Raw genomic sequence first — 13,398 nt, forward strand, 5'->3', positions numbered from 1 at the left:
AACATGTCATTAGATCATGTAATATGTTTATTATCATATTCAGTACGTCATTGAGCCGTACTTCAATTATTCCTCCTCGTTATCTCATTTGTTTCCTTCTCTCCTCCTCACATTTATGTTTTTATATTCATTCACATGTTGCTTAAAGCAACAAGTATTAAAAACAGCAACCACGGTTTTATTTACTTTAAATGAAGAGTGAAGGAAGTTTGGAAGCTCATTGACTTCTATATCAACAGGGGGGGGGGGGGGGGGGGAGTAGGCAAGAAAAGTTCTGAAATTTGGCAAACTAGCAACAACTCTACCCACGAACTGTACACACAGATATATAACGGATCTCCACCCCTTCCCATTAGCCAGCAATGAAGCCGAAATATCGTGATACAAGCGCTGCCATCTTGCACATTTGGAGCACGTGTCTGCGTGGGGGGGGGGGGGGCTACGGAAGCGAGGTCCTGCTGAGACACTTGCTTGACCAATCGTGAGTCAGTCTCAGCTGTCAATCAGGACGTTATATAGCAAATAACCAATTAAAACCAAAGACAAATTTGAGGCAGGATTTACGACCTATACTGCAGCCAGCCACCAGGTGGCGATTAAGACGCTTTGGCTTCACGTCATCCATCTTTATTTATGCTCCACGCTAAACGCTCACTGATGATGTAATAGAAAGTGTTTTAGCCGAATCAGTGGCTACTGACACTCATCAACCAACAATCAACCAACTAACTGACAACTGATGAAACTCCATCACTCACTCAGTCTCACACATGTTTCTAGGTCTTGCTGTTGCAGTCCAGCCACATACAAAAGGAAAATTGTATTTCTGTCATAAACTCTGGATGTGCTGCATAAAAACAAAAGAGTACACAACCGTCAGACAGACTGGGAACCAACTGGGAGGAGAAAGCTTCCTCTTCAAACAGCAAGACTTCCTCCGTCAGACCAGGGTCCTGTCTGCTTGTAGCCTTACTGAGGTTCAGTGTTCTAAGCCGAGGCTTTGTGACTCCAGCCCGTAGGTCGGTGGGTTGTGATGATTACACAGCGGGGTCACAGCAAATTGCTTCTTGATGGGCTCCCATGCTTAGAATGCCACTAATGTGCGAGTTCTGCTGGGATCAGGCACAAACAGTACAGGCTCTGATAAGTGAGAGCTTTCTGATGCTGGTTCAAGCTCAGACAGAGTGGGAGGACAGAACTGTGTGTGTGTGTGTGTGTGTGTGTGTGTGTGTGTGTGTGTGTGTGTGTGTGTGTGTGTGTGTGAAGCTTCACCATTGGTAACAAAAAGACAGTATTTATGTATGTTTTGTCCATTTAGGGACAAAGCAGGGCTCTCTCACTTGGGGAAAAAGAAGATTTGTGGGTCAGTGGTTGAGGCGGTTACCAGGAAGCAGAACCAGCAGCATCTGCAGGAGGACTCAAGCCTCTACTGGGTGAACTAGCAGGCATGAGGGAGGGTTGAGTCCCCCTGAAATGGTCAAAAGGTATCGGCTAATGTTGTGATTAGCAGTGCTGACGAGACCTGAGAAAGTTATTGATCAACACCAAACACGGAGAGAGAAGTGTGAGATTAGGTTGAAAACGTTCTATGAACCTTCCCCACCTAGAAACTGGGATCCAGTTCAAAAAGCCACCAGTTCAATCCCACTGCTCCTGATATCATCTGCAAAAGGCTGAAGCTACAACGTTTTCAAAGGAACCTTTTCAAGCTCGGAGGGAGGTGACTGTTTAATATTTATTTATTAATCCTTCATTTCATGATGTCTAATATTCTGATATGAATTCATGCATTCATCATAATCAAACTAATAAAATGTTAGAGTTCTCAAAAGACAGATGTTTCATTCACACTGATTAATCTATGCCTGTGTTTCCATCCCAATTCCTGGGGGGGGGGGTGGGGGTGGTATCCGTCCTCTTCAATGTAAATCATGAAGGGAACACAGTTTGCTCAAGGGCCTTACAACATGTTGGATCACACATCTCGGTGCTGGGATTTGCATTTCCCCCTCCGTAGTAAACATGTTGTGTATTAATGATTGTTTCTTTGTTCCAGCTCATGTAGGAAATGTGCAGAGACACAAAAATACAAGTGTTAATTTGTTTCTAATCATGAACTGAACAATTAAAACTATTGAAAACAACTCATAATGCTTTTACCTTTGTTGATGTTTTTATTTGTGCACAAAGCATCAGAACCATATCTAATTCATTCTGGGCATGTATTCATTCAGGATGTGATGTAATGGAAAATACAATGCCCGTAGAGAATACTAATAAACAATATAAAATAAGATGACCAGAGACTTCCCTTCATTTCTATCAGAATTATTGACATTTTTAATTGAATGTTTTTTACGTCATGGTGATTTGTCGTTAACTGATAATTATTCAGATATTCTTCGATCAGGTTTCTGACAGTTCAGTCAATTATTAAAATCAATTTCAAGATACGAGTGACTTCATTGGCACAGACTGTTCATTAGAGAACCACACAACCATCTTGGATTGTCTCACATATTCTATCACAGGCCACCGGGTGTTGTGTCTACTTCATCCCCTCAGTAACCGGTGCTGGGCCACAAAGCCAAGATGTAAACAAATAAATGTCACACACACACATACCCACACCCACACCCACACACACACACAGTGTTTTTATAGCCTGATCCTTCCAAGCAGCCCCTCACCCCTCCTCAAACACTCAGCTGTCTGAGACAGATTTAACTCAGGTCTCACGACGTGCCAACATGAAATGAGACTTGGCCAACGCTGCTGCTGTGACGTACAAAATCTGTGAGACAATATTTGTGATGCATTTGTGTACAAACAAGCTATTGGTTTATTTATTTGTTCATATGTGACAGTACTCAGGTCAAATCCAATGAATTGGTCTCTGCATTTATAATAAAGATCCATCCAGTGACAACCATCTCTTACAGTTATTCTTAAAAGAAAAGTTAACACAACCTGAATATCACAAGGGATGGCCAACACATGACAATGTGATACATGAGGCCCTTGCTTGTCTCATGTGGGTGATATATGTAAGTTCCAAAAGATAAAAACTCAACTTCCATCAATACCAGTGTCAATAATTAAAGGTTGTCAGAATTCAAGGTCTCAGCAAAGTGGTTTGAAGTGGGTTTTTTCCCCCAGTTTGGTCGACTGACTGAGAGCCGTCACTTTTAACCTTTAAGACTCTGTTAAAGCATCACTGTGTAACTTTTAATGAAACACCAGTATACCTGTAATTCTAATGGCCGCTGTATTGGAGTGATTACGTGGTGTTCATGTAGAGAATATAAAAAGCCTATCAACGCCTCGTGCGGAGCTCTGACTGCGTCGTCCCACTCAGAAACACAAGTGAAAGGTGGAAATTACCCGTGATCCTCGGCTGCCTGAACAAAAACAGCGGCTGCTGCAACAAATTTCACAAGACTCTGTTCAGAATTCTCAGTATTTGAAATGTTTCCTGGAGATAAACACTGTATTTAACTCGGCGACATTTCCCAGCTTGTGGTTTTCAAAAGTTAATACTTTTTCAAGAAGTAAAAGCTACTGAGAACAAATTAACTACTGGAAGTTTTTGTCCTTTTTTCCCCGTTACACAACTGTTTGTGCAGGTCGAGTATCCAACCTGTTGCAGGAGTCTGTTACACACTTCTCACTGGAGATCGCACCCTGTCGCCACAGATACATGGAGCAAGAACAGATGGGGTGAGGAGTTATGGGTAAGTTGCCTAGAAAGAGGCTATAAAGAAACATACAAACTCATTTCCTGCTTGTTAAACCCTCATCTCCACACGGAGCGGCTGTGAGTCGCCTCGTTCGACCAGCGGTGTTTAAATATCTGACTCTCCGCTGTCGACTGAAGTAAAAAAAATAACCTCTTAAAGATTAACAGGCTAAAGTGAGACGGTCGGCGTGGCCCCGGCGTTAGCGGTGACTCAGCCGGTGTCTCTGCATCGACAGCAGCATTCCGCTGTCCGGATTGATCAGCCTCCATTGGAACTACCAGCAAGCTGTCCAGTCAAGGACGAGCTGTCTTCTTAAAGCCCTAAGTAGCTTTCTGAAATAACGGCCATTTCTCAGTCACCTGTTCCGCGGGGATTCAGGGGGAGGGGGGGGTAAAAGAGAGACAAGGGAAGTGGAAGGGAAGAGGAGGGGGGGGTGGGGGTTCTGCAGACACATGTAATGTATGTACGTAACAATCAGACATCATCAGACATCATTAGAAGGTAACTGAGACGGAGAGCACTGAACAGCCTGGAGTTCTGCCACTGCAAATTCATTTTCTTTTCATGGAGGAAGGAAGAAAATGGCTGAGACAGACACACAGAGAGAGAGGCAGGGAGGGAGGGAGGGAGAGAGGCAGGGAGAGAGAGAGAGAGAGAGAGAGAGAGAGAGAGAGAGAGAGAGGGAGAGAGAGAGAGGGGGGAGAGAGAGAAAGAGAGAGAGAGAGATAGACAGAGAGGGAGGGAGAGACAGAGAGGGAGAGAGAGATAGAGAGAGAGATAGAGATAGAAAGAGAGGGAGGGAGAGACAGAGAGGGAGAGAGAGATAGAGAGAGGGAGGGAGGGGGAGAGAGAGAGAGGGAGAGGGAGAGAGAGAGGGATCGCTGACAGGAACAGAATAAAGTAAGATCTCAAACTTCCTTGACGTGCTGAAAAAGTGTGGATTTCTCAAAGAGGTGTAATTCAAACCATTCACTGCTTAAATATAAGCAGAGACAATTTGCTGGAGACAGAGGAAGCCCCCCCAAACCCCCCCCCCCCCCCGTCCTCTGACTGACAGCCGCAGTGCAGGTGTGGTGCACTGCCGGAATGGAGAGCTAGACCGGCTGGCAGAGGGGAGACGAGGAGAGACGAGTTGTAAAGGAGGGATTGTAACGAGTGAGGGAAGGAGGTAGGAGGAGAAAGGGCAGAAGGGGACAAGGAGGCGAAGCGAGGAGCCAGGCCCCCCCGGCTGAGAGACGCGAGCAGGTCAGTGCCGAGGCGCACACGCGTCACACTAATGTACAAGGACGAGGCGGATTCAGAGTGGCAGCCTGTCAGGCATCTCATCCTCCGGCTCGACCTCCAACCCTCGGCACAAGCCAACAGTCGCAGGGAACGACTGCTCTGCAGAAAAGTGAGACGAGTTGAAGGAGACACCTCGGCGTCTCCTCTGAGAGTTCGGTCGTCCCGTCCTGGACAGATTTGACAAACGTCACAGGTGACAGAGCTAAAGTGGATTCAGGACTGAGTTTGATTTATAGAGGGAACAAACAAGGATCTCCTCAAGTGGCAAAACAACGAGCCCTGGAAACAACACAAGACTGAACCGTTGCACAAACACAGACTCACTGATACAGATAAAGATGGATGACATGACTGCTTCCCACAAGTATCTTGATCGCCCCCCTGGTGGTTGGCTCTAGTATAGTTCATAAATACCCCATGAACAGCTTCTGTAAGTGCATCAGGGGCCTCAACAGAAAGGTATTGTAAACTCAGCATCTCCGTTGATACTTTCACAATCTTTGCAAACGTAGCTGGCAACCTTTTCCTCACAAAAACTACCCGCCACCAGCAGTTTATCTGGCAACATAATAAGCTGCTTTCAGGCATGTGCTGAAGTCTTTGGATTTTATGGAATTATTATTTATTTTACTGCACTTTGCTTTACAAGACCACAAAAAAATTGGAATTGAGAAAGTAGATGAGAACTTGTGGAACCGCTGTGAACAACACTCTGCGCACAGTCTGGTAACAACCCCCCCCCCCCCCCCCGCTGTGTTCTTCATGCGAGAGAAGGTGAAAGTCTTTCTGTTCAAGAGAGCCGAGAGTTAGAGTCGCTGGCAGAGTGGCAGCGAGGGGGGGGGGGACTTGTTACCAGACTGTGCGCAGAGTGTTGTTCACAGCGGTTCCACAAGTTCTCATCTACTTTCTCAATTCCAATTTTTTTGTGGTCTTGTAAAGCAAAGTGCAGTAAAATAAATAATAATTCCATAAAATCCAAAGTACAAAAGGTTTATTTTTGATTCTATTTGCTTTATGAGGTTCAGAGTATCGGCACCATACAGAAAGACAGAAAGAGGACATAACCATAAATCAGCTCGCTGTATTAAAATGAATACAGGGACAACAGCATGTAGGGGATACGTTTATAGACCTCCTCAGTGAACAAACTAAAGGGGCTGAGTTTCCCAATTAGTTTTGATTACTGGAGCAGGAACACAAACTTTTCCAGTCGACCGAAGGAAATGTGTCGGAGGTGCCGTTCAGTTTCAAGCCCACTGCACCTGAGAATTGGGTAAAAGTCGAGGACCGTGAGAACACAAAGAAAACACCAAGACTAAGAGATATAGGTGGTGTAAAGGTGGGGGGGGGGGGGTGTGGTGGATGTTATAAGGAACTTCTTGAGAAGAGCAGTTTGCAGTCCTACCGTGAGAAGATGTGTAAGAGAGTTCCTTTAAATTGTCAAAATGAAACGTATCTAGCTTTGCCAGTTTCCTGCTGATCCGTCCAGTTCTCTTTGTGCAATCTTGACCACAAACAAACAAACTGAAAACACAACCTCCTGGGTGGAGGCAACACAACCAGACAACTGTGTGCATGGCTGGACATCGCAGGAAATCATTTCTCCCTGATTCGGGAGGACCAACCTTTGAAGTGGTATCCAGCCGCGCACCTGTCCACAGCACAGCCCTGCTCATACATAAGTGATGATCAGAGAAGCCCCTCTGCAGTCCAGACACTGACCTGAGGTCATAGGGATTCTCCGGAGCGGCTCAGGGAGCACGTCTGCTCGGGCTCTTCATCAGAACAAAACCAGAAACGGATTCCAAACCAGTCGTACGGCTGAAACTTTAATGGTTGCCATTCGCCTTGCAGGCATCCTGCACAGCCTCCGTGGAAAAGGCCCGGCACAGAAAACAAAAAAGGCTCCAGGCTCCAGGCTTACAATCCTGTCCCTTCATGTGTACCGTGCTAGTGAGGGACGAGGATGAAGCAACAACACACATTTGGTTGAACTATGAAATTTGAACTGTGTATCTATCACTTGCTGGTGTGGCCCGTGTGTCCGTGGCTGTTGCAGGAGACGCAGTGAGAGAGGATGTTAATGAACTGCTGTCACACGCAGGCCGGTGCCTTTGAGGCGGCAGTCAGGATTCTCCCCACGTATCCAGTGTGTTTGCAGAGTGGAGGCTGTGATGTGCTGCCTGACTGCAGAGAGTCGCTCGGGGCCAGACAGAAGAGGACCGACTCAGTACTGGGGTCCCTGCTGCGGTCCCACTCGCACCAGCAGAGCAAAGGCTCAGCTCAGCGTGTGTGTGTGTGTGTGTCTGTCTGTGTGTGTGTGTGTGTTTTCCTCTTTGTCTGCGATGCATGTTTACTCGTGTGCAGGTGGATTTGCGAGCACGAAACATGTCTACATGGAACGTGCACATTGGGGTTTGTGGAAGTTCCCTTGTGCCCTCGTCAATTCACTACTTACTGATGTTGGTAACACAACAGAGAATGATGGTCAGTGTGTGTGTATGTGCTCGCCTGTGTGTGTTTTCCTCTTTGTCTGCGATGCATGTTTACTCGTGTGCAGGTGGATTTGCCAGCACGAAGCATGTCTACATGGAACGTGCACATTGGGGTTTGTGGAAGTTCCCTTGTGCCCTCGTCAATTCACTACTTGCTAATTTTTGTGACACAACATAGAACGATGGCCAATGTGTGTTTGTGTGCTCGCCTGTGTGTGTGTGTGTTCCTCTTTGTCTGCGATGCATGTTTACTTGTGTGCAGGTGGATTTGCCAGCACGAAGCATGTGTGACTACATGTAACTTGCACATTGGGGTTTGTGGAAGCTCCCTTGTGCCCTCCTCAATTCACTACTTACTAATGTTTGTAACACAACAGAGAACGATGGCCAATGTGTGTTTGCCTGTGTGTGTGTGTGTGTTGGTGAGAGTGCCAGAGCCAGTCCGCCCGCTGATCTCTCCTTCAATCGGCCACCTCTTCACCCTGGGTAGTGTCAGAATGGTTTGGTCGCCCGCTGTGCCACCTGTCAGCCCCGGCCCAGAGGCTCGCTGCCCGTCCAGCCCCCCCGACTCCCGGGCCCGGCCTCAATTGGATCCCTCTCACACGAGCAGGATTGACTCACTTTCCCTGCAGGAGCCTTCTCTCTTTCAGCTGACATTGTTATCGCTCTCCATGAGAAAAACCTCATCTCCAAGTCTGATTTCACAGCAGAAGCTGCTCTGCATTATTTGACTTTTAAATCTTTGCCTGGACGTAGGGGCTGGGAACCCCCCCGTTGTCACTGCTAATGACATTATCACAGAAACCCAACTAACAGGGTACCCCTCGAAGGGGAATTTGGGGACTCTCACGTGAGCACGACATCTGGCTCCACCAAACATCTGAGTAAGCAGATTGGTCCTGCAGGCCCGGTGTGACAGCCGATGAGAAAGCTGGGAGATGTGGGAGAAGTGATCTGCACAGCTCTGCTGCTCAAGCTGTCACTTTAGCTTGGCTTGGCACCGTTAGATTCTCCCTGGCTCTGAAGCATTAGGCCAACTCCTCTGACTGCCGCTGCCCTGCCGGCACCGAGCCAGCTCTTTCATGGGGGAGCTCCATCATCACCCTCACTCTTTCTTTTTTATCCTCTCCTTCTCCTGCTCAGGCTCTCAGCAGGGCTCGGGCTTATTTTTGTCCCCGTTCTTTTGTCCTCACCTGCCTCTCTCTCTCTTATCCTCTCCACACCAGAAGCCGCAAAATGGGATCCATTATAATTTACCATTATTTACAATTCCCAGTTTCAGGCGAGGACTCTGAGGTGTCTCCTCTCTCCATCTTTGTTCCTCTGGAGTATGTGTTCAGTCATGTGTTCAGTCTCTTTACCCACCAGGCTCCACTTCAACATGTTAAGATGAGCACTCTAACATCCTCAGCCTGAAGACCTCACCTGCCTGAACAGTAATTATCCGAGAAGCTGAGAAAAACACTCCAGCTTCTTTAGTGTGGACTGATTCAGTCAAATCATGGACAGCAATATTCAGACTATAGACTGTATTTCTACTGAGACATTAGTAAATCATGAGCTTCTAGTATAATATTCCATTAATATTCTGATTTCCATGTTACAGAGCAGATGTCAGATTATGTCTCATTTCAACATTACTTCTTCAAATCAAGAAAATTCTGTTAAAACTCGACGTAACACAACAGTAGGAAAAACAACACTGCTGAATTAAATGATGCTTAATCCAGGTACAGCCTTATGAATGACAGATTGAGAACTATTAACAAATAACTTAATTATCTAAAGTTTCTCTTGTGTAGTAAAGAGGACAAAATGCTTTATTGTTCAATAGCACAGGTGAAACTATAAGGATCAAAGTCGAGCGGTTCGGAAACACAATGGAACAACGTGTGTCTCATTTGAATACAGCCAAAGGAACATTTTCTGAACGGTGATCATTATTCCATCCATGGACGGAAGGAAATGAATTATTTGAGTCGGGGTAATTACCGGCTCATGACAGAATAAACTGTTCTCGCCTCTGATTTGCTAAAGGTCAGGGTGTCCTGTAGGACCAGAGATGGAAGTGCATGTATATAACCACAATGTCCTGGACTTTAATTCCTCTTCTCATGTATTTCATTCTACTCAGTTTCCACTGTCCTAAAAAGGGAAAATACCAAATAAGGAAGAACATGTTTTTTGTGTATACGTTGCATTTAAAAAGCCGGGCGTCTTGTTTGGCTGCAGCTTTCTGCCAAAATACAATATTAAATCTAATATTGAGCTCTGATGTCTCTAAGTTCTTATCGTCATCTTTGAGATGTTTCTAGACCTGGATTGGAGTCGACCTTCTGTACATTCTACTGATCCAACATGAATCTACATGGATGGAACGAGCTGCTGTATTGAAGTTTCCCAAGAGCACAGTGGGCTACATAATCCTGAAAATGGAAGAAGTCTGGACCAACCAGGACTCAGGCAGACGGGTCAAACTGAGCAATCTGTGGGGGGGGAGGGGGTAAGGGCTTTGGTAACAGAGGTGACCAAGAACCGGACGGTCACTTTGTCTGAGCTCCAGAGATCCCGTGTCCTGACTGAGACCGATCCCAGGCTTCATGTCTGGTCTCCTCCGGACACGACTCTTAGAATTGAGGCCAGACAGTTCCGTCCTGGTTTCATCCGAGCGGAGGATCTTGATTCTCGCAGTGAGAGTCCTTCAGGATCTTTCATGTGTCGTCCGAGGAGGAGAGGCCTCCGTCTGCCCGCTCGGCCGTGAAGACCCGATCCACGAGGGCTGTCCTCTTTGGAAGGTTCAGCCTTTTCTACACAGGATCTCTGGAGCTCAGCCAGTGAGACCATCAGGAGAACTGTGCTCTTGGGAACCCTCAGTGCAGCAGGATCTTTCTGTAGCTTTCCCCAGATCTGTGCCTGGACACAAATCCTTCCTCTGAGCTCTGAAGGCTGCTCCCTCCACATCAGGGCTTAGTTTCAGAAACAGTTTTCTAACCCAGAAATATCACAAATTTAGGTAAAAGGTTGTGACCTTGAAGAACCCATAACATTTTGGTTTTTCTTTTTCCGATTTCTTCAACATTATCATTCAGTTTCTAAGATAATAGTCAGATGTGCAATTTGGTGCAGATCCAATAAAAAATTTGGATGGAGTGAATTTAAATGTGGTTTCATAAGAGGACTGTTCAGCCTTGGAGGAGGTTTTAGTTCTTAGTAGTTTGAAAATATTTCTCAAAGTCAGTTTTTATTGAATGTACAATGATGAGAGATGATTTCTTTTTTCTCTATTTTAGTTTAAGGGCTCAAAATAATAGTCTGATTTGTTTCTAAAGCAAGTCACGAGCACAGGGAAATGTTTTCGTGTTGTATTGTTAACTTTTTGTGTTTTTGCTTCTCTGCTCATTTGTGTTTTGGCCAAACACACGCAGCCGATTTCACCTCTTACTTTATGTCTGAGTGTGAGATGCTACCACTCACTTGTCTGGCCTGCCGGGCACCTGCAGGCGCAAGCGACATTTGTTAGCGCTCTGGATCTGCTCCTCTTTGATGCGAATGAGCCTCTGCAGAGCCAGGCACCAGTCCTGGGCCACAGTGGTGTTCAGGTTCTTTGATGGGGAGAAAACACACACACAGTTAAATTCAGTCAGAAACACAAGCACATGACATGCATACTGAGCGCGGGGCTTCTCTGTAGAGGCACTTCCTTGTTAATGGTCTCACACGCTGACTGAGAAACAACCACACACACACACAACCAAACACACACTGCAGTACATTATTCAAGGCTACATAGTTGTGGCGTTTTTTTATCCCCTCCAACGTAACGCCGAATTCACTTCAACACCGGCATCCATTAACCAGCAAAACCCGGTCCCTCAAGTCAAACAGAATCAAATCAATTCTCCGAAGTCAATGAGCTGTGCAGGAGTATTCCGTCTATTTGTTCGGTGGACAATATAATAGCGGGGACGGAGAGTGAAAATCAGACATTTAGTGCCAGGCCAATATGACTTCTCCTGAGGACATTGTGCTAATTAAGCGCAGGAAGGCAAAGGTGCCACCATTAGCCTGAGAGGCTCTTTGGTGATTGCTGGAGTGTGTCTCCCCGGCCGCGTTGTGTAGCGGATGGTTCTGTTAGTGTGTTAGCGGCGGGGCTACTGGGACGTGTCCCCATTCGATTGCTGCAGGAAGGGGGGGGGGGGGGGGGGGGGTCTGGTTTCCTTTACAACACAGCAAATGACTCGTCTGTGGAATGTATCAGAGGGAACATCTCATTCCTACCAGAGTGACACTGGTGATGAGCAGATAGATGGCAGACTCCACGCTTTCAGAAATTGATGATTCAAGCGAGGCTGCACTTTGATCACATTTTAAACATCCGGAATCCATCGTGCAGAGAGAGAGATTTCCCAGTGGTTATCTTTGTACCATCCAAACTTGATCTCTTAAAGTTTGCACCGACTCCAGCAATTTGAATTGACTGTGCACACTTCAGTTTTGAATCTTCCGTGGCCTGTGCGATTCTTCGGTGTGTCCCCAGGACTTTGGAGCTATCGCGAGGTAAGCTGCAGTTAACAGGATCCACTCCATATTTCATAGATTTTCAGTCAATATCTCAAGATAACTGGCTTATGAATAATTTCTGACGCTGAAATCAGTTTGTAGAGGAGAGAATAGCTCGTTTGAAGGTCGGTCTGTAAACACACTTTGCCAATTTAAGCGAGAGCAGGTTTTTTTTGTTGTTGCTTTAAACCTGAGAGAACTAAGCTGTCCTGTGTGGAGTTGTGTTAAAAGTGTTGAACTGTGAGTTTTGTGGCTTCAGCTGCAGAAGGAGTCGGACTGAGGCCCCCTATGCCTGAGATCTCACATTACATGTGGTGTGTGATAGGTAGGAGTTAAACATGGAGAATAGATCCATTAGCACCATTAACCCATTCAGGCATGTGTTTACGTGTAAGATTATATTATATGATATATTTTTTCACTGCACATTATGTGAAATGTATTTTAATTCAGACAATGGCAGAGTTCGTCAAACTGAATCGATATCGAAAACCAAATGTTTAAGCTTTAACATTTCATTTATTTCATTACTCTATTTGCTTCAGAAGCTGAGGCTGATAATTCTGTTTACATTCTCTCTCAGGTTTATTTGCTTTTCATTCCTATACATTGCTTTGGTCTTTCAGTCTGTTAGCATCTGCACAGCCTTGATTATAATCAGGGTGTCGTTGTCGGTTGTAATATTTCAATTCATACGTCGTCAAATGCCAGTCGGCTGCACACTGTACCTGGTACGTCCCCTGCAGCGTGCCCACCAGCAGCGTGACCTCCTCCACCACCGAAAGGTCATGTTGAAGCTCCTGCAGCTCCTGGTAGAGCCGAGGAGGCCCCAGGATCACTTTACCTAGGAGATGACACGCAAGAAGTATTACTGACAAAATAATAATACATTTTATTAACACAGCGACTTTCATACGTAAAATGAGTATGAGTAATAAAATCAAAGACATGAAATTAGATCCATAAGAACACGTTCGCAATAAAACTAAGACTTAAAGACACAAAGACATAAAACTACCAGAAGGTATAAAAAGAGATGAAAAGAAATAAAGACAATGGTGATAAAAACAGATCCATCTAATTAAAAGCAAGATCATAGAAGTAAGTCTTGAGTTGTTTCTTATATCAACAGAAGTCGCTCGTCTGATGTGAGGTGGGAGTTTTAATCAAACCTTTAAAGGTACATAGAGAATAAAGCTTATTGTAAAAATACATATTCCAATAAAAGAAATTCACGTATAGACTGTTACGTCGTTACATCATGAAGCGATCAAACAAAGACAAGAAGGTCACATAGCAGGATCCCACTGAAACTCCAG

General features: G+C 45.5%; 1 protein-coding gene across 5 annotated transcripts in view; it reads right to left on the minus strand.

Moving 5' to 3' along the window:
• The window catches only part of arhgef10la (Rho guanine nucleotide exchange factor (GEF) 10-like a), a 102,346-nt gene that overhangs the window by 50,437 nt on the left and 38,511 nt on the right, over positions 1-13,398 (minus strand). For all 5 annotated transcript variants that reach the window (XM_062407729.1, XM_062407720.1, XM_062407712.1 and 2 more), the window contains 2 exons: positions 12,808-12,923; positions 10,994-11,121 (listed from right to left, as the gene is read on the minus strand). In XM_062407729.1, the coding sequence (XP_062263713.1) occupies positions 10,994-11,121; positions 12,808-12,923 (244 nt within the window). The remainder of the gene's footprint in view (positions 1-10,993; positions 11,122-12,807; positions 12,924-13,398) is intronic.

This window comes from Platichthys flesus, chromosome 2 (assembly GCF_949316205.1).
Source record: "Platichthys flesus chromosome 2, fPlaFle2.1, whole genome shotgun sequence".
Lineage (NCBI taxonomy): Eukaryota > Metazoa > Chordata > Actinopteri > Pleuronectiformes > Pleuronectidae > Platichthys > Platichthys flesus.